Consider the following 22,979-nt stretch of genomic DNA (forward strand, 5'->3'; position numbering starts at 1 on the left):
GTTTGATTGGCAATCAGTGATCTAAATCTACGATTAGAAGTAATTTGGTGACCATTTCAATAGTTTTTAGCCTCTGAGGTATTACGATTGTACCGATTTATATGGGAAATTCCAGTGTATCCTTACTAACACCCCTGTAACTCCGGAAGCAAGAGTCAGAACCGAATGAAATTCAGCAGCAGTCAATGGCATTACTGTATCTTTCATTTGAAATTAAGTTCGTAAAAATCGGTAGAGAATTCGTTGTGGAATGGGTGTGATATTAGCTTAGGAACTTGGCGGGTTCCCCGAGGGCGTCATGAACCGTCATAGGTGGCCAATGTGGTCAAAGCTGCTTTGATTGATCATTAGTGATCCAGACCCGCAAACTAGAGTAATGTTACATAAATTTTAATATGTTTTACATCATTTGAAAATCATGGTGGTACCAGTTTATATGGGAATTTGCTGTGTGACCGTACTCTTCAACCCGTAACTCCGGAACCGGAAGTCGGATCAACTAAAAATTCAATAGCAGCTTATGGGAGCGTTATACCTTTCAGATGAAACTAAGTTTGCGAAAATCGGTTCAGCCATCTCTGAGAAAATTGTGTGAGTTTAAATGACACACACACACATACACACACATACACACACACACACACACACACATACATACACACACAGACATTTGCCGATCTCGACGAACTGAATCGAATGGTGTATGATACTCGGCCCTCCGGGCCTCGGTTAAAAAGTCGATTTTTACAGTGATTGCATAGCCTTTCTTTATATGAGAAAGGCAAAAAAAACCTGTAAAACCGAAAATGTCAAAGAATTCGTCGCATTTTTCCAAACACAATTGTAGTATCCTAGTCAAGGCACTGAGTGGACATTGCATACTCCATTATCACATGGCTACTATTCAGCGTGCTGAGTATTATTCGTCTGATCTTTGTGAATCCGATTACGGAACTTCATATCATTTGATATGTAACTGCGTTGCAGTAATGGCAATCGCATATCCGAATTTGTGGTTCTGCATACATAGACGAACCTGTGTTCAGGGAGCTAAAACTCAAGAATATGTTATTGTTTCTAACCAAGTGTGATAAAAAGATATTGGCTTAATGTGTAGGTTTGATTATTCTTTTGGAAGTGAAGATTTCAGGCAGTTTATTGATTTGTGTAGTGATTATATTGTGTTGTTATTCCCCATTTCCATCTTTTTTCACCTCTTTTCTTTTTCTTTTTTCTTAACTAAAAGATTTTAAAACTATATCTCGCGTTGCTACTTGTCTTTATTTAACTACTAACGAAACCAAATTTATAACACAACTTTCAACGAAATTTGCATTCTGTTATAATTGTGTTATTGCATTCCGATCGAGTTCCCTTCCCATCAGGGAAATGACGAGACGACAAGGCACAAATCCCTGAATAAAATGGCGATTCCTGATTTCTGGTTCCTAAAAATTGCGATTATGATTACAGCTGCATCATAGATATGAGAAAAAATAATATGTAATGATAACTAAATGATTTTTTTTGGGTTTTTCGCCAGCGTGACACAAGTGCGCACTATAGCGAAGAAAATTCAGTTTATCCACCGACACTGTTATGTACGGAATTAAATTTAAATCTTTCGGCATTAGCTGTTTCATATTGTTCCTTTTCACATTGTGGAAAAATTTCTACTGTAGAAATTTCCTGGGATTTTGCAAATGAATCCAATCAAATTAGTTATTACTTAATTCAATAAGGCTGCAGAGTAACTGCTTTGTGGAGTTAGTGTGCGTTCAAACAACGACTTGGCATTCATTTTCACAAGGTACTTTATTTACCGACAGAGATAACCTATCTTATCAGCAAACGATCGTGTTCCGTACAATCCTATGATTGCTCTGTACAAACAGCAGTGCGAATTCTTTGGCCTTTTAGTTGCTATTTTGTTACTGTTCGCAATAATATGTTCCTATAAGAGTGTAGATTTATCTTCGTTCTTCCAATTCGGCAGTTGGAATATAAATTACAATCGTTGGCAAACGGATAGCAACATGCATTTATCCTACCAAATGCACCCAGTATTTGGGAGTAAATGTGTTTTTAGATCTATTGGCAATGAGATGCAAATTTAATTAGGTAGTAACTTTCCAAGACTGTCGAAACGCGTAGGAAAGGCAAGGTGAGGAGAAGAGATTTCGGTTCACTACGCAATCTTTTCCGGTTTTCAAACTAAAATTTTGTTCCCTACTTTTCGTATTTTTAGTTAACGAAGTAAACCCATAGCTTGCCAAATTGGAATAAGAGAAATTAAAAACTTTTATGCATGTCAAGTTAAAATTCCGAAATAGCATGAAGCTAGCACGGCTAGATCAAATTAGATAACTGCTAGCGTCATTTGCCACTGGTTTGATGAATCGATGATTAAATTTCTTTTATGTTTCCAAACTCATGAAACCATTCATCATTCAAACAGTAGGATTTGATACATTCTCGAAAGCATAACTCGCCCACCAACTCTCTCCTCCGACATGGTTTTCCATTATTGTAATGTTAGTTCTATTTTTCCCTTTCCTCCATTTCAGCAAACAATGTAGATAGGCTAAAACCACCCAAACGGGGCTTCTTCGAAACGATCTTCTGCTGTTGGCGGAACGCACGGACGAAAAGCAACCAGAATGGTACCCCAATCGACGGTTCGATCACGCCCCCGCCGATCCAGGGCCAGCCACGATACTTGCTACCACAGATCCGACACGCCGATATGCACAAAAAGTGCATGGTGATAGACTTAGACGAAACGTTAGTGCATAGCAGTTTTAAGGTAAGTGCTCGAACGAGATGAAATAAGTTTTGTGTAAAACACCGTACCGTACCGCTTCAAACTTGGGACAGTGTGGCGTTTACTGCTTATGCATTTTAGAGCGCAATAGAAATTTTACATTCAACCCTACCGTGTCGACGGACCGGAATTTTAATCTCTGCGGAATTTCAATCAGCACCTTTACTATATAGTCTAGACGCAAAGTCAGCACCGACACGTAATAAACTTGTTTGCTGAGGTCCTGTTTTCCTGCGATGTGCTTATGTATACGGGGAAGGCATGGCAAAGAATCCTTCAAAGTTCAAGTTCAATGCAGCTTATAAAACAGAAAAAAAAACATCAACCGGGGCGGGGTGAAATGAAGGCACCGAAACAAGTTGCTACTGCCGTTACTACCCCGGCGTGGTAGCGTGTATAGAGAAACTTTCCCTCAATGCCAATGCTGTACTACATGAGTTCTCAAGGTTCGGTGAATAGTTTTTATTTTTTGAATAGCTTAACATTCTGTGGATGAGCTGCTATGGCATAATGATCCGTCGTTTGTTTGAGCAACTATGCTGCATTTAAGGAGTCGTTTCTTTTTGATGCGAAGATGGTGAAGTACATCAGCCAGGAAGATGGAAAAAGAAAAACCGGATGCACTATTCAGGAGCAACATTTTGTGTTGAATAGCTAAGGCATGGATGATAGCATACTTATATAGCTTAAGTGGAATAAATGCTGCAGTTTAGATTTAGATTTTGCCAACGAGGGTGATACGTAATTGAATATTTCATATTCATATTTTTTTCCTAACTTAGATTTCCGTCAACTCATTGATAGTAGTTTTCAGAGCATATTCAAAACAAAATCAGAAAAAGTCAAAATTTGCTTAGAAAATTCCGATCTGCCAAGCTATATGTTGATATGGTGAATTAAGCGCTTCTTAAATCTCTTCTAGCACAATAAACTGTGAACTAAAAGGAAGTTGCCAGTTGAAGTTGAAGAAGCGCATTCAACTCTGTTTTGGACTGACGTTCTGCGTACTCGAAACGTGTTGGAATGGCGCGAGGCTAACAATGTGAATTTCGTGTTGATAGAAGTTAACCCCGTACCCCCAGCCCATCAACAACTCCACCCAATTAGAATTAATTCGGCTGTTATGAAGACAGCAATTAGCAAACACCCCAAAATAATAGAAAGTTTGAATAAATACGGTAAAATGTGGACAAAGTTGTCGTGAAAATTGATACTTAATTCAAATTAAATTAAATTGAATGTAAATATTTGTAGCAACTTGCAACTGTAATTTCTATCGCGCTGTAGCTGTGTCTCAGCAACGTTGTGGATAAAATAAAACTGCTTCTGGTACGATGATAGGTGACAAATTTTTTTCGCATCGTAGTTTTTTCGAGCCGTTCGTGGAAGGTACCAATCGGATACTGTAGCACACGGCAATCAGTTTCTTTTCGTATAACGGAAAAAATTTCAAGTCGTCGGTGAAGAACAGACTCTTGGTTAACGGTATTTAACACGTCAATGAGGCGCGCCGCATATAGCTTGAGTTCCTAGGACTGAGTGAAGTCCGTTGGCCAAACTTTGGAGAATACAGAATACCATCGGGACAAATACTGCTATATACTGGCCTACGAGATGCACACCGCAGAGCCGTAGCGTGGTCTTCTGGCGCCCTTGGCGGAATCTCAGTTTTGTGCCCCCTGATGTTTATTTTTTTTAATAAGTCTGGTACTTTTAATTTTTAAACTGAAATTTTCAAATAAAAATCAAACAACTTGTTTCCTTTCGAATTGACATCAGATTTCGACATTTCATTTTTAAAACATTTGGCATACATAAAAAAGATGGGTGGGTAATGTCTAGGACATAACCGGAGTGTCGTGACTACTCGTTTGACTTGTAATTCAAATCGAATGATACTCAATGAAATATGTGGGAATGTTTCAAGTTATTCTTTATAATAATTATGGTGGTTCTGAAAAGAACCTTTGTTGTTGGCGTCTGCGTTGATAGGGGATGCGCTGGATTCTAAGCTCGTTGAGACATTCATTCATGAAAAGAACAATTTTCTTGCTTTGAAATATCAATGTTAAAATCTCTAGAAACAACCATCGGAATCTTTTCCGTACATAAATGAACACGCTTAGCGAAAAACTAGTGGCGGGTAATGTCCGGGACATAACCGCGATGCTCATATTCTTAAAATTCTGCTTGTATCTCTTTCAAATGGCTAAATTTTACGCATTAAGTTCGATTCACCGGGCTCAGCGAAATTTTCCTGGGGATCCCGTTCGTTAGTATATTCAGCAAAACAATTTTATTACCGAGTTCTCCGCGTTGAATACAGGTCAATAATTTCATATAATGATTTCAACATGCAGACAATGTAGGGAACATGGGGAGACTTGACCAGGTTTTCAGCTAAAACTGCATAAATCTCTAAAAAAGCCTTCAATCCCCCAAAAATCATTCAGATATAATGCACAAAGTTATTGCGCGTCTTCATGATTTTTTGCAGAATTTTTAATTGTCGAGATCCTTAGGTAGCAGTAAAAAATATAAAAGGGTTGCATTTGATAAATTTTGATTTTTTTAAATGCATTTCTTTTTAAGGATTAACTGTACTGCTTGCATTGCATGTTCACACGTCACGAAATCAGTCCTACTATTGCTAACTTTGTTTACTAATACTAAAATATAACGACTTATGTTTTAGGTGGGATTTTTTTATGACGTGATTAACATTAACAGTAGATACCAAAGCATAATAAATATTAAGAATTTTGTATCTTTCTTCAGCTGATCGCCACTTGGTCAAGTCTCCCCATCAAATCTTGGTCAAGTCTCCCCAACATTACTTATTGCGTTCAATTTCATGCGAATTCTAGTAATAACTATTCCAATGTTCCAGTTTATGTAACATCATTTCACTGCTTCACAAGGATTAAGATTAAGATATTAGTCCTTTAATAGTAATTAGTAGTCGAGTAGATATGTCCATACAAAGTTTGATAAAAAATTACATCATTTAATGCAAATTTATTAATCACGTAATATTTTCTGCAAGGAAAGGATTTTTTACTCCAAACTTTCTAAATTACCTTAAGGGATCGAAACAAGTTTAAAAATATTTTTGAAAAAAAATTAAGAATCGAATAGAAGACGCCATAGCCAAAAATAGAATTTTGCGCTTGGTCAAGTCTCCCCATGTTCCCCTACATGTATGACAGGTGGGAGTGTTCTGAAGTGGTTTTAGTGGAGGTAACAACATAAAATCATGTATTGGACATTTTACAATGATTCTCCTTAACCCTGCAAAACCACGTGGTTGGCAGCAGAGGGTTAAGTTGTTTGGAAGAGATGACAGTTAATATATGATAACTAAAAATATAAAATTGTTGTATAAATTGCAAAGTTATTGCCGCGTTGACCTGAAAATTTGTCATTTCATTCATAAAGGAACAATCATTGAAATTATGTCAATTTATGCTTTGCAAGATTTGAAATAACTTCGAAGTGTGGTCACGACACCCCTGTTATGTCATATACATTACCAACCCATCTTTTTCCATTTTGCATTCGTCCTAATAAGGACGGTTTGTAGATAACTATGTTGACACAAGACGGGAATCTTTTGAAACAATTCAAACCTTGCCGACGATTGTTTTTACTGCGTACATCCATACGATCTTTCCTCTTTCGCAGCTCACACCGAATGAGCACACTTTTCATCAAGCTGTTCCTATTTATTGACTTTACAATGCAAATGGAAGGCCGTCCTTTTGTTCGATAAACGAAAATATTTTCATCATTCGTTTTGGTGTAGCTTTCGCTTAGTGGCAGAGTTGCCACATTCACTGATTTTCTTGGAAGGATTTGCAAAAACCTTCGGGTTTGTAGATTAGAAAAATATTTTCTTATGATTCACTGGTAAAAGTACAGAATTACCAAGCGCAAACTTAATAGTAGTTAATAAAAGAAACTTTCTAATTAAATTGTTTTTCCATTTTGCATTCGTCCTAATAAGGACGGTTTGTGGATAACTGTGTTGATACAAGACGGGAATCTTTTAAAACAATTCAAACCTTGCCGACGATTGTTTTTACTGCGTACATCCATACGATCTTTCCCCTTTCGCAGCTCACACCGAATGAGTACGCTTTGCAGCCTTCGATGTTTTGGTGGCATTTTTAGTGGCAGTTACTACCGCCTTTTCAGTGACTGCGTTTCTTAGCCTTTGGCTTTTTGGCCTTCTCACCACCACCACCTCCACCAACGTTTTTCTTCTCTACGGTGGTAGCCGATTTGATTGGTCGTCCGATGCAGCTTCTCACGACCACGCACGTCTCTTATGCGGTTTAAAATGTACGTAACGCTTTCGCTAATATGCACTACTATCGCTTTCTCGTTCGTTCTCGTGGCGTGCATGAGCCTTTCCTTTCCGTCCGGCTTCTAATGGCATAACCAAAACTAATATGCTGGCTTTCCCCCACCAACTGCTCTCGTCAAGCAACCCAATACGAATAATCAAAGGAACAAACATGTAGTGGACATATATATAAACTTTTCATTATTTTATTGTTCATTTGCTGCACCATTTTGACGGCTCTATGCGGGATGGGCTGAAAATTTTCACTTTTTTGAGTCGTTTTCGAAAGATTTGTGAAAACACTATTTTTACATTGATAATGAATGCCCTACATATTCCAAAATTTAATACAACATTGGTACAAATATTTTCGACAAAATGCCGAAGAAATTGATTAAATCCATTCAGTACAACAAAAGATATAAGCGTTCAAAATCTTACATCATTTTTCTTCCGAAATTTTGAAAAGGGGCCCCTATATTGAAAGGTAAGTCGTTAGTCACGACAAAATGAAAACTACATATCCAAACTCAAGCCCAATTACACCAGATCTCGACGCTTCATGACATTGTGTTTTGACTGCGCTCAAGTTTTGCATGTGGATTTGTTTCAAAGTATCAATACAGGTGCGTGCTATTTTAAATTTCAGGAAGACCGTAACTACTGGCACTCTACCATATGTTAAGTGTACTCCTCAATTGACCCAAATAATCCTAAAATAGATGTCGAACAAGATTCGTCGACAAAGGTCCGAGCTTCCATTTAAATTCAAACATAATGAACTGGGTTCGACCGTATCCGATGTTCTTTCGAATCAAAGATAGTCCGCGAAGTATTCTAATGTTTTGCAAGACGCCGAAATATTCAGCTGTGCCAGATATCTCGGAAGTTCGCCTAGACAAACTCAGAATTGTGGTATTTTATTTAAAGCAAACAAGTGACATTACTGACGACAAAACATTCATGAAGAACTAACGCGTTTACATGCCCGCTCACAAAGTTGAGATCGATGGTGTAGTTATCGATTCCAACTTGGTATGCGACGATCTACTGAAAGACGGGATAGTCTGTTTCCATAACTTCTTGGTCCAATGAGCGAAAATCGCACTGGACCATGAAACTAGTGTCGGGTGACCTTTTGGTGAGACTACTTTGCGTCTTCTTCGACAAGGATCGCTTGTATGATCGGTTGTTTGTGCTGTGCGTCATGCATGCAGTATTGCACTAATTGCAAGCAAATGAGTCTTCGTATTAATATTTTATTCTCTTTTGAAAGGCCGCTGAATAGACCAGCAAGAAAAAGCTCTGTCACAAATCCGAAGCAAACAACACCTGGTCAATTTAGAAGAAACAAAGAGTTTCCAACGCATCCAGGGACACCAAAAATCATGTGATATTTCTGTTCCCCTAGTTCCTATGAAACTGAGTAAACGAACGGAAAAAGTTTGCAATATTTTACACTATTTATATTGAAATTTAAAGTTTTTGTCTCTTTATTCTTAAGTAATACAACCGTTTCTTCTGGAGTAACCGAACGGCAGCGTAGTCTTCTGACGCTTTTGGTAGAGTTTCAGTCATGCGCCTTTTTGCTGTCTGCTTTGGTTTTCTTTTTCAGCTCAACTTTCAAACCATAATTTTGTGTGTACCTGGGAATGATACTTTTATCGTTACTAATTTCATGACTGAACTTCACTTATTTCAAAAATCAGATCAAGATTTTAACGGCCCCCTAAGGTTGGCGCTTTTGGCGGAGGCACGCTACGGCTCTGTGCACACGCTTCCTGGTTTTGTGGAGTTGCCTTCCTACTAAGCGTCTTGACACATTCTGTGCCCTTTTTATATTTCGTTTATTTAACGCGATTCAATGCGTTAGCTTAACTGAGCCGTGGATCTTTTAATATTTACAATGTGTGAATAGAATAAATAAATCGAATTTATTATATGTTCATCGGATCTTGTGTGCGCGTTTTGTTACTTCGCGTAAAGATCTTCTTTCTTCTTCTTCTTCGTCGCCTGCTGTTTCTCGGGGGTCACCTTGTCCGCTTTCTCTCCATTTATCGTTTTCGTCCATGCTGTCCCCGCTATTGATGCCGATTAACTGCCTTGGATTGATTATTGGACCTACGAGTCCCGATTGTATATCAGTGTTATTTGTCATTTATTCGATGGTACTGACTGTTCATTTGAAGGCGCAAAAATGCATCACAACGGTCGGAAACGCTGTGCGTAAATTCCGTTGTTCCGGCATTCGATCAGCAACTACAGTTGATGTTGATTTAGTTGATGCTAATGAGGGCCTCCCGAGCAAACGAGAAGCCCATAATTCCCCCATGCTTATGATCCAAATTCACCCCCACTGCAGGTGTTTTGATAGTGTTTGAAATGGGTTCAACGCATGAAAACATCATCAGCATGGAAGATCCCATATAAAAACCATATTCGGGTTTATGCATGAGGTTTCGAGTCCATTTTATGATGTTTTAATGGTTGTGAAATTTGGTACGGCATGGAATTTCTATGGGGTTATATGTTGTTTGAACCCATGAGAATTTTCTCGGGCTTGCATTAAATTTTCTTGCAGTTGATGTTGTGTCGTTTGAGGTTTTTGTACATGACTTTCCTGTTACTGAACTGACACGCTCCATATTCCGGCATGATAGTTATAATGAACTGATTGCTAGTACGTAGAGATAACGAGTGTTCAATAAAAAATGAGATTTCTTTCAGTCATGTGGTAAAAAAACAAAAAAAAAAATGAATTCAGTTTTTTTATTAAAAACATAATATTTATTCTTTTAAAAAACGTCATTAAATATTGGAGAAAGGGCCCTGGTACGACGCAACTCAGCCCATCTTCCAGATATAATTGCGAATCTTGGCTTCGTATCCTTGGCCCGCCAATTATTTTTGTACACTAGGGCACAGAGCGAGCTAAAAAAAAATTCTCAATGGGACGGCACTGGGGCAAGTTGGTCGGGTTCCTTTCTTTCGGCACGTACGCTTTTTTTCTGCTCAAGATACTCCAGCGGCTTCTTGGCTTAATGGGAAGACGCCTTGTCCGGCCGGAAGACGTACTTCCCATCCGCATGTGGCTCCTTTAAGAACGGCAGAAGAATTTTCTCCAGACACTCCTCCTAGTACACTTGTTGATTGATGGCCAGTCCGTTCGACTTGAACCACGGCTTTGAAATCCCTCTGTCCTATATGGCGATCTACAGCATAACTTTTTTCAAATTTATGCATAAACTTATTTTTTACTTTAGGGGTGGGGCCGACTTGTCGCTGTAATTGTAGCTGTCATTTCCTGGAATGTGGGTCTTCGAGATCGGAAAGTAACTTTCGTCGTCCAGCACGAACGACGTGCCGCGGTAGTTCTTCGGCATTCACCGACACTGCGATTTCACGATCGCTATCTGCTCGACCGTGTTCTAGGGGGCCGAGTCGTCTTCCGACAGATGATGTTCTCCATCTTGAGGGTTCGGTGAATCAAGGTATGGGAGCAGTGACATTTTCGACCGGCGTCACGCAAATTCCGTTCCGTTCTTGTTGTCGAACAGCTTTTTCAACGCTTCATTCTTCTTCTTCGTTATTATCTTCGCCGGACGGCCGCTACCGGCCTTCCACTCCGCGCTCAGGGATGCCAGGATCCGATAAACTGTGACATATTTTCGTCTCGAAAGTGGTCTACCGCAAACTTTTTTCTACGATGACCATGCGTTTCGTAAAAACGTACAACACGCTCGCGGAATGCTTGCTGTATAGACGCCATCTTCGATTGAACTGACAGCACCCGAGCGAAAGGAAACATACCACCCATTACTAGGGAGTCCAGAGAGCAATTCTCTTGGAGAGAAAAAAAAATTACGCTCTTTACTTTAATTACAGAAAGGTATTGAAATCATTCTCATAACACCCGTTATAGCAAAAATCTCTATGTATAAAAGTCAATGTTTGTATGTATGTGATTTATGGACTCCCAAACGGCTTAACCGATTGCCGTAAAAAAATATGCATAGTCAACATTTGTTATGTATTTTTGAGTTATTGGTTGGGGATGGCGCTTCGAAACAAATTGCGTTTTATTCCTATTTCATTGAAAGTCCTAGCAACGCGCGACACATTTTCAGTCAAATCTCTATGATATTGTATCCAAATTGTTTGTTAGAGTTTCAATTTTCAGTTTCTTGTAAATATTACCGTTTTTGACCTGGTTGGCCAGTGGGAATCGGTGCCGAATTGGGTCATGTTCTGCATACATAGATGTATGTAGAACCGATGTGGTCAATCAATATGTAACATTCTTGAAAGCTTATATAAAATCCCATCTAAAATGATATTGATAGTTTGGCTCAACTATTGAACCTGGGTTCTACGTGAAAATCATCCGAAAGTCCTAGAACTCTGAAGTTTTTTTGCGGATCTTCCGGAAAGTTTCTATGAAACCAATAGGGTCTTTGTTCCGATCACAAATCGTCACTGTTGTGCTATCTTATGACAAGCGCCATTTAGCACATTTTGAGAAAAACGATTTTTAAAGTTTGAGATTGAATATCTTGAAACTTATAAATGGTATAAACAATCCAAAGAAAACAATTGATGCTTCTATGTATTCTGCATTAATCTCTCAAATATTACGAAGATCGGTTGACTATGTTGCGAGTTTTTACTATGAGTGTAAACAAAAGTCGCACTCACACGTGTCATAGGCGTGTATTGATGATAAAATTTGTATGACGTGTCATAATCGTGCATGGAAAATTTTCCATAGAAAAAAAACATCACTTTTTAACTTTTATTCATATCTTTGCGTTCATATGGTTTATAAACAATCGGTGAAATGCATTTTGAAGGAAATGAGTCAGGGAATCTAGAAAAAATAGTTATTTTTGGTTACAGTGTTGGCAAATATCCTTTATATCCAGTTTAAAACTAAAACTGTGTTTTTCTCACAACTCGTGTAATTTTCTTTTGAAAATGTTTATGCCGTTGTGTTCCTCAGACATTTTCACACATAAAAACATCTAAAACTTCAATATAACTTGAGCAAATCCCTAGATACAGTGATTTGTTTCTATTCTATTCTATTCTATTCTATTCTAACCCTTACACAGCCAGTATTGAAAAGCATCCTGGAAAACACTTCAGTTTTTCTGTAGTGTCTTTCTTGTCAACATTAATATTTGAAGCATATTATAATATATCGCAAATATTAAAACGGCCAGGCCTACTGTGCAGAGTTGGGTTTGAAGATGTTTCAATATTATACGGCAATTGAATTATTCATTTAATTAACAATTCAACCAAATACAAATATGTTAATACGGAATGCTCTGATGATTTTTCGAGGACTCGTTTTAAGCTACCCTATACCTGGAAAGGTACAGTGTCAAAGTGACAGTGTACTTTGATGAATTATCATTGGAACTGGCAACGCAGAACGCCAAGCTGTTTATTATGGTATCCTAGTGATATTTCTGTTATTCGTTTTTTTATTTACGTGAATTTAAAATTTTTCATTCGTCACGCTGTTATTCGTTTGAATTTCCTGATCTGCTTCTGAATCGTTTTAAAATGGCTATATTTGTGGTTTCGTGATTATGTGCAAAATCGTTTACTAACTACTTTTCCCGATAGATATGATTTAAAAAAATTCTAATCGTACACAATTTCAGTATTCAGAAGCTATGTCGAACGTGAGTCGGTGGAATACAAATATGAAACGGTGGAATATGGTGAATATTCAATTCCATAAATTAAAGATCCAATCCATGGACGTCGAAATGTACAAAGGCACCGAGGTTAAGTTGATGTTGAATTGCCTATCAGCGCTGGCCAGTTCCGCCCTGTGGCTGCTGGTAGCAACCTTCTTCAATCTGTCGATTTCCATAGCATAGCATCGTAGGTTCGACTATCGGTTTCAGTCTCGTCGTTCGTGGAATGCAGGGACTCAAGCGGAACACACTCGGAACGATCGTCGGATCGCGGTTCATTTCACCCGTGCTCAACGGTATGATAAGCGTGATGCTGTTCTGGTTTATTCGTAGATTCATTTTGAATGCCAAAAACCCGTTCAAGGCTAGGCTGTTATCATTGCCGCTGTTTTACGAAGCCACACTGGTAGTTAACGTATTCAGTATTGTGCACGATGGACCGAAGCTTCTCTACATGGATAACATCCCGACATGGATGGCGGTTGTTATTAGTGTTTCCATAGGACTGTTGGTTGCTGTCCATGTGCAGCTTTTTGTCGTTCATTGGCAGAAGAAGAAAATTCTGAATCGAGACAAAGTCAAACGCACTGAGTTCACTGTCGATAATTCGGATTGTGATTCGTCGTCAAACGGAAGTCCGCGGCAAACAAAACGTCCACTTTTCTTGTTAGGCGATGGAAAAACTCTACCAGCTATTACCGAAACGACTGAGCTGGTAGCACTGTCCTCTTCGCACCAGCACAACGGATTGATTAAGAACAAACCAAATCCGTTCAGGATCGATCCGAAACTTGTGAAGAAAGCAGAAAACCTACTTTCAGCTTGGATAACACCGATCTGACGACAACCAGCCTAAAGTACATCGATGAGTATCAGACAACGATTAATGGGATTGGACGCGTCGCCCTGAACTCGTACATCACCGGATTCAACTACGCAAAACAACGGAGTAAAAGACCAATCGAACACCATCCTGAATGGGAAATCTCTTCTAGCCCCAAGAAGGGGAATACTCTTTCGATAGCCGATTACACACTGGCGACGCCAAATATTGTTTTGAACAGTACCGGCAAAGATCTCAGGAAAGAATATGGGAAGGAATATCATATACTAATCAATACGACCCTGTCTCCGAATTCGAGTAAAGTTCCTTTAATTAGTGGTAGGGAAGTTTCGGAAGAGAGCAGACACAATCCAATGTAGGAGGAAAATGAAGAAGTGTCAGCCCTGTTTTCGTTCCTGCAAATACTGACTGCGACGTTCGGAAGTTTTGCTCACGGTGGTAACGATGTACGCAACGCGATAGGACCACTCATTGCTCTCTTTATGATCTATCGGGAAGGCTCAGTATTGCAAAAGTCTGAAACTTCGCCTGTACATTCTTTAGTTTTTTTATATTTTCAATAAACATACTTTTTGCTACATGTCTGCAAAATAATCAAAAAATATTACAAATACTGCTAAATGTACAACATTTACCCGACTTTTTCAAAGCTTCAGGATAAACTCAAGGCCTTGCTGCACTTTCGGTTGGCTTACAGCATACACAAACAAATCCACGTCCTGTGAACTGTTGTCCTCCAATTCCATAATGTCCTTGCTTCTAAGAGTCTGTTTATTCAACGATCTTGCATGTGGAGAAATTTTCGCGAACCTGTCCAGAAAACTAACTGCCTTCGCCAATGCTTCCTCATTCGCAACTTTGTCAATCAATCTAATTTTGCACGCTTCGTCAGAAATAAAAAGCATACCCGGTCATGGCGAGTTCAGCGTTGCTCCGCAATATTGTATTTCGCATCGAAGGCTAGAACCAGCGGCAATGCCGATCGTGTAGTTTGGTCGACACATCATTCGGTACACACAGCATAACGAAAGCAGGCTACCACCTTCTGGTGCATGGCCATTGTTCACAGCAATGGTTGGATACAGCTTGAACTAAACATCCTGCAGAGTAAACCCAGATTGTTTCCAGTCTTTCAGAGTTTTGTTTATACAATTCCATAATATCTAATCTGACACTGTTTTGGAGGACGAAGATTCTGAGATAGCAATCAGCAGCTCGAGATTAATCCTGTTCATCGGAAGGGGTGAGAGTTATGGTGGCATAGCCAGTTTTATGGTCACCCCCGGTCATAACTAGCTTGTCTGGAGCATCACAAGAGGAGCACTTTTTCGGCACACTTTTTATTGATAAAAAAACGATTAACCAATCGTACCTAAACCGAGAACGGGGCGAAAATATTGTGAACCTGAGAATAAATATACGACCACTGACTTATGATATTTAAATTCTAACTCACATTTAGAGAATCGATATGTTACCAAAGCGATGCAGCACGAAAATCTTAACAAAATCACGCCGTATCAGAATTTCTATCTATCTGATCACAATAAAAAAAAATTACAAACTATAGAAGCAAATTATGTTGTCAAATGAAAACATAGAACTGCATGCTTTGATTGAGATATATCAAAACGCGTTGCCATTTTTATTGATTTTTCAATGCATGCAACTGTCAAGCAGATATGAAGAATTGGGTTCTTTAAATCAAGTTTTCGGTGAGCCAAAAACTGATGACCAGTTTGTATGGGACCTTGGCGTATTTAATTTGTATTTGAATTCAACCAACGAATCGTTTTGAAACTTGAATGAGGAAGAAACGAGGACAACCGTACCGACCGGGAGGGGGGGGGGGGTTAGAATAAAACGTTGGGAGTGACTTTGCTAAGAAGGTTAATGTCACTCCGTTGGTCCTTTGCGATGGGACAAAGGTATTTACACCTTGCCCTGACTCATTGAGCCTAGGTTATAGCGCCTTTACTCGCTCTTCCCTAGATACAGTGATTTGTAGCAAAAAACTCAAAATTTCTCACCATGTTTCTCACTATATCTAAGTAACCAAGTAGAATTTCAAAATTCTAAAGACGCCACTTTGTAGAGATTTTTCAAATAAGCAATGTGGCATATCTATCTCAGTTTACCCCAAAATGGCGTTTGTCAACAGCGACGAAATACGATATCTTTGCAATAATAATTCCAAACAGAACTTTTAAGCAAACCACAAACTTCAAGATCCAGTTCCGGATCTTCCGGGAGGTCGCTACGTAACCGATAAAGTCCCTACCTCAGTCACAAGTACGAATTTATGCGAATGATGTTCCCAAAGATATTTAAGAAAAAATCTCAGAGTTCGTTGCGTTGCGTTGCGTAAGCACGGTATACTTCGTAGATTGCAGATTGCAGAAAATCTCAGAGTTCTATGACAAAGTTCATGAATTGGTCAGTTCGACGGCTGTTCCAAATCTTTCGGATGGTCATAATGTAGCCGTAAAATGTAAAACATGTGTAGGTTATAAGTACGAACTCATTCAAATGAGAATTCAAGAAACACTAAAAAAACGCCTGGTTCTTAGGCCAACTTTATGAATTGGTTAGTTCAGCGAATGTTCCGGATTTTCTGAATGGTCACTGTGTGACCAATAGGATTAATTTTTCACTCGGAACTACGCCAAGTCTAGACTAGATTCAAGAATCAGCCAGTTTTACGGATGTTTCTGATCTTCCGGACGGATGATTTTCACGTAGAATCCAGGGTCAGAATTTGAATCAGAGTATTAATGTCATTTTAGATGGGATTTTATTAATTTTCTTACCCATTTTTTTGTTAACCATTTTTTGTTAACGACATATTGAGTCAATTTGTCAACTGATGTTACGGCATTTAATTAGCAAGGGACTGGAATGTGAAGTATATTTTTCAATATTAAAAGCCATAGTACTCAAAAAAGAGCAAGGGCCCTTCAACTCCTTGCTCTCCCTTGAGTACCGTGCGAATCAGCAACACATGTGACCATATGCCACAGACACTGATACAATTGTCGATAAAATAAAACAGGCAATTTATGAGGGACCAAAACAACAAAAAACTAGCTCATTCAATGAGTTTCAACTTCGCAAATGCTTAGTGTGGAAGTTTTCCGTGACTTAACTTTTTGTCGATTCCGACAGCATGAAGTAACAAATTACTTTACGCTTGTCCGGACAGGCCGTAGACTCAGGTGATTCGCATTTATAATGCCAAAAGATCCTGACTCCTACGGTAGCAAACAATGGATTAAGTTGCCGGTAAACTCCAAGCTTGCTCATATGACCCTTTCCACGCTTTTCTAAACTTTTTCCCTTCAACTCCTTGCTCTCCCTTGAGTACTATGGCTCTTAATATAGAAAAATATACTTCACCTTCCAATCCCTTGCTAATTAAATGCCGTAACAACAGTTGACGATTTTATTATTCTTTCAAGACTTTCAAAACTTTGGGATCAGTTTTATTGATTGATCATATTGTCGCTTGTTCAGCATTATGAGAAATACTAGTGTACCGCTGGAATCGGCATCGTAATACGAACCACCCATCGGTCGTACCATGTACGAAACTGACAGATACATTCCCATTTTTGTTCTGTTTGTGTTTATTGTTAGTAGTCTGTCAGTAAATGTTATTTATGATGACGATTCTGCATATATCTATGCATACCAAACATGACCCCATTCGGCATCGATTCCCACTGGCCAACCAAGCCAGAAACGGTAATATTTACCAGAAACTGAAAATTACAACTCTGACAAACAATTTGGGTACAAAATCATATAGATTCGGCTGAAATTGTATCTTAAAACTAAGTTTGAAATCGAGGTCAACATGACCCGTTAACACCTTATTCGTAACTTTTTCTGTACCCTTCAGGAATGTCCTAAAATTCTGAACTCTATTGAAAATCGTTGCTCTACATGACAGAGGAAAAGTCAAGAAATTCAAAACTTTTAGGTGTAAAATTGTAAAAGTTATCGCTGTTTGAATGTTCATTTTGGGTCAAATTGACCCAACACCTAAAGAATATATTAATATAAACCTACGAAACAATTTAAAAACAATGAGAAAATATCTCAAATTCTCGTACTCTTCAACATTTTCTATATTTCTCCTTAGTGGAGAATAATTTAGGCACAAAACCTATAACAAAATTAGTTATGGAATTTGTGTTTCGACTTCGTCTCATCAGACATCACGCTTGACTAGGAATTGGCTCAGGAACACAAACTGTTTCTCCGTTTTTTGGAGCTTAGTCCTTTAACTAAGTTAGTGTCGAATTCTGATGAGACGAAGTAGAATCACAAATCCCATAACTAATTTACTATAAAACATAGTGTCAGTGTAGATTTGTCGAACTTTTTGATTCGTTTATAAGACTCAACCTGGACAACGGAAACAATCTTCAGAGTTTTTGCAATCACCAAATTTACCTTTACTTCAAGAGGAAATAAAAACATGTTTGGATCATGATAACATCGAGCTAGCAAAGCTCTACCTCACTATACAACGTAAACTGTATGCATTACATTATTCAACAAACTTTTCGATGTTTCTCTGCTCATCGTTGAACTAGAAAAAATGACCTTACAACGGGCTGCTGTACATAAATGTTTATTAATATCAACGCTGGTGGTCACCGGCCGCTATTCTGCAGTTCCCCGTTTCGCGTGAGACGTGGGTGCGACCATCCTGAAAACAATCAGAGCAACTATCCCCCCCCCCCCAGTGGCGTGGCGCTCCGTCATTCATTCTGCCCAGCGGCAAACCAGAGTGATTATAAGATTAATGTTACACCTGTTTTACTGCAGCTATCCGCGAACCGCGCCGTCATCCAACACCGATTAATCCCTGAACCAATGCCGCTGATGCCTAGAGCAAATCGAGCGCGTTGGTTACGGTGGCTTATGCGGATTTACTATTCCCGGTCCCGGATGTGCGGTTTTTGTTTCAGCGTTTTACCTATCACCTAGCGGACCGTGTCGAATGCACAGTGCGGTGCTCGCTTGAACAAATTAAGGCCGGCCGGCTGGCCGATGCGGTAGCGGCTGCGGTGGCGGGTCAAAATTATGTTATGCGAATAAATGGTGCAGTTCCGATTCCTAATGCCGACACCGATGTACCAGTTTCGGAAAGTGAAAAATAGATCCCATAGCCGACTGGTGTCTTGGAAAGGGGTTACGCCGGGTACAGTCACAATTATAGGTGTGTTATTTATTTAGTTACTTCAATCTGGCGTTTCCGTGAACCTGCATTTGCTTGCACGAAGTTTGCACCGATACCAGATGTGTATAAAAATGGGATTGTAGCTTGGGCCATAATTTTCATGTGGGAGGTATAGGTGCACAAAGATTATAGATTGATTGTAGTGAGATTGCACGCGAGAAATAATTACAACCACGTTGGCATATACTAGATTTTGTGGCTTACCTGCACATTGGGACAAATAGTCAATTTCATGGAAGAAAACGCGCTACACTTATTTAGTATCATACTTAATATACCTTGTATAATACTTTGTAAATTTGATTTCATCAAAGTGTATTGATTTGAGTCCCATGCTTTTGTCCGGTAACGCATCATTATGATGCACGAGCAATCCGGATGCTCAGAATCATGACTGAATGTATTTCAGACTTTCAGGTTACTCGATCTTTGTCCGCCATTTTCCAGTTTCCTTGAACGCCTACCGCCAGCGCATCTTCCTCGATTGAATACAACTAGTGAGTGCTAGATCAGTCCCGAGGTCGACGATATCTTCCAAGACCTCTGCTAAACATAACATTAGCTGGTCTCTTTTTCGGTATTCGTGCTACATATCCAACGCATTGTAGTCTCGGCCTTCCAATGTCAACCAGCTCATTTGTATACTCGGTACAGCTCGTGGTTCACGCGTCAGCGCTATTCTTAAGTTTCTACTGTCCCGCCGAGTATTGAATGCAGAATCCTTCTCTCAAACACACCGAGTACTCGATAGTCTGCTGCACTGCCCATGCCTTATTGCCGTGCAGAGTGACAGGGAGTATCGGCGATTTATATAGAGCAAGTTTTGTACCAATCTGTAGGCTATGAAACTTTAGCTAAAAGTACGCAAACCACACAAAGTCCTACTTCTGCTGTGGTCAATGTCAACGATTTCGATGTCGTCTACGATGCCATGAAGCATACGAGACTTCGTGATGCTAGTTCCGTTCTTTTTCACATCTTTGCATTGCACCTTTTGAGCGCTATGTTGAACGAATATCTATTCAGCTATTTTGACACATGGTTAGGAGTAATCCAGCATACAAATCAGTTTATTGAGTTTTGTCCAAAATGTTCAAGCACTATCTGACACAATTCATTCCGTTTCACTAAATCGTACGCCGCCTTTAAACAAACACGTGGTGAGTTCGCAAGTTGTTTTCCCGGAATTTATCCAAGATTCATCGCAGGGCAAATGTCTGGTCCGTCGTTGATTGCTCTTCTCGAAATCCGCTAAATAATTCAGCCTAAAGGGTGTAGCCTGCTAAACAGAAAACGGGAGAGTACCTTGAAGGATGCATTAGAGATCAGTATGTATGATCCTTGGAGTAAGTAGGACATATGAGCCTATCAAGACAGTTCAAAAGCATGTCTGCTTTCACTTAGATTATACCAATCACGCAGTGAATTGCTTCGTACAGCAGGTCACTCCCGATTTTTTAAACTTGTGATCAGTTGCATGGTTCTATCATGCCCGGAACCGGTTATGCTGGGGATCACTGTTCAACACAAGATCGGGAATCAGAACCAAAAAAGAATGGCAAAAGTTTGAGGTCACAGTAAGCCTCTGATGAAGAAATTTTTGATGAAAACTGGAACTGGGCCTCACAGTTTAAAACCAAAGTTTGTATGGAGAACTAGAGTGTATAATGGGACAAACCCGGACTTAAGTCCAAATATGAAGGTCACGCGATATGTTCATCAATATTTTTCTTGTCTTGTGTCAATTTAGCAAGATTGTAGGCTATTTGAACAAAAAATGATTTTTTACAGCTTTTAGGAGAACAAAACTCCAATGTTTTTCGCATGATTTGCTCACAGAAACATTATCCGGTTATTTCTGTTTTTCGAAGAAACAGTTGTTCTTATGACATAGGTTGCTTTAGCAAAATTATTCATTTGATTAAATCACATCGTAAAATTACCACAAATGAGTTATCAGTTTGTTTATTCATTGTGTAAGTAGCTATTTGTCGTAATAATTAACAAAGTACGACCTTCTAAAGCCATAATAATTACGACGCCCGCGAATGCCCGCTATCGGTATATACTCATTCGAGAGATTTTAATTTTCTCTTTCATATGAGCCCATGGTAATTTTGCGAAAACTTGCGATAAGCAATCGAAAATTTTAAAAACTGCAAATGGAGACGCGTGGTAATTATTGATATTAAATGTCAATAATTATTTTAAAGCTAGAATAATGACATTAGGTCATGCACAGATTTCAAATAATATTGAGAGAATGATCCACAAAATTTATACAAATGAGGGGAGCCGAATGGAAAGAGTAGTTACGTACTTACGGTACCCCGAAATACTTTATCATTAAACATTTACTCAATTCCTGTAACCATAAAAATTGCTTGAAGCAGTCACATGGGTAAAAAGTGAATTTATTTTTGCTTTTTCAATTTACATAAAAAATAAAGTCAACGTTCCAAAGCTATTCAAAATCATCTTATTTGAATTTTAAAAATATAACAATCATTTTAAAGCACCCTAATGAGATGGAAATTAGCTTTTTAGAGTATCAAACGTAAATGCGACGTACTAAAATTGACAAAAACAAAATTAAGAACCTAGAACAAAATAATTATTTTTAGCCTCCCTAACTAGTGGTTTTATCTAATATGTATCAATATCAAAAAGGGATGGATTGTACAAACATAACTACTAAAAATATTTAATGCTGCGACAAAATAATAAATTCAACGCACTATCATTACAATTCAACGATTTTATGAACGATGACATCAAAATAATTATTTTTGAGTCACCCTAATGAGTGAGAATTTCTTTTTTTTGACATATTTTAATATCAAAAACGAATCTAGTGCTCAAAACTTACTTTTATATTATTAATTAGCAGTAAATGTTTATTTTTAATGTATTTTGACATCAAAAACGAATTGAACGTACCAAAATTATATAAAATTGTCCTACTTGAACTGATACGACAAAGTTTTGACTTTATTCCACCTTTTACTTTAAGCCGAGCCGCTGTGGGGTGGTTCTATAAGTGGAATACTACAAAGATCCGTCTGAAAATCTTCAAAATCATGACCGATCAAATCAAAGACAGTCCAGTTTCCACAGTCAATGAGATTATTTTCACTCAAGACAAATTTTTTAAAAGGGCGTAAAAGTTTTTGCATGTAGTATTTTCCAAAAAAAAATAGTTCGATTACCGTATTTTATACAACAAAATTATCTAAGAACAAGGTACAAGAAGCGATTAGCTCAAATGGCGTGCTCATCATGTTGATCGACGATTCGTGCCTTGCGTGACTTGTCTATTCAGCATTTTTCTAATAAAAGGGTTGAAGGAATAAAAGACACTTCCCGATGAGCGGATATATCAACACCCCGATGAGATATTGTCAATCAAATACGGTTTAAACCGATTTAGGTTTATAAACATTTGCCGTGACTTTTTGGATGGCTTCCAAAAAGTCACGGCGAATGTTTACAAACCTAAATCGGTTTAAGCCGTATTTGAATGACAATATCTTATCGGGTTGTTGATATATCCGTTCATCGGGATATTTATAACCCTCAGTAATCGAGTTGGTTTTCAGAACATCCCAGCAAACTCTATAGCTTTTTACCATACTGGGTTCAGAACAAAAGCACATCCTTGAGTTTCAATTTTCGGTACATAGATTCATCTTTATACGGAGAACCAAAAATCCGAACACGGAGTTGCATTACTACAGGGCAGTTACATATTAAATGATTTGAAATTCCGTAGTCGGATTCACAAAGATCACACGAATAATACTCAACACGTTGAATAGTAGTCATGTGATAATTGAATTTGCAATGTCCAGTCAGTGTCCTGTCTAGAGTACTGCAAGTGTGCATGGAAAAAATCTGACAGAAAAGTTTTTGTTTGAACGCAAGTTTGCAAGCTTCGCCAATGGTTAACATATTAGCCCATGAGCGAATCTTGTGCTTTATCCAACTTATCGAACGTGGTA

General features: G+C 38.6%; 1 protein-coding gene across 8 annotated transcripts in view; it reads left to right on the top strand.

Moving 5' to 3' along the window:
- The window catches only part of LOC131694293 (phosphatase Herzog), a 160,322-nt gene that overhangs the window by 110,287 nt on the left and 27,056 nt on the right, over positions 1-22,979 (top strand). For 7 of the 8 annotated variants that reach the window (XM_058982908.1, XM_058982910.1, XM_058982906.1 and 4 more), the window contains exon 3: positions 2,540-2,806. In XM_058982908.1, coding sequence (XP_058838891.1) covers positions 2,540-2,806 — 267 coding nt within the window. The remainder of the gene's footprint in view (positions 1-2,539; positions 2,807-22,979) is intronic. The other variant, XM_058982911.1, reaches the window with a different exon arrangement.

This window comes from Topomyia yanbarensis, chromosome 3, assembly GCF_030247195.1.
Source record: "Topomyia yanbarensis strain Yona2022 chromosome 3, ASM3024719v1, whole genome shotgun sequence".
In the NCBI taxonomy this organism is placed as follows: domain Eukaryota; kingdom Metazoa; phylum Arthropoda; class Insecta; order Diptera; family Culicidae; genus Topomyia; species Topomyia yanbarensis.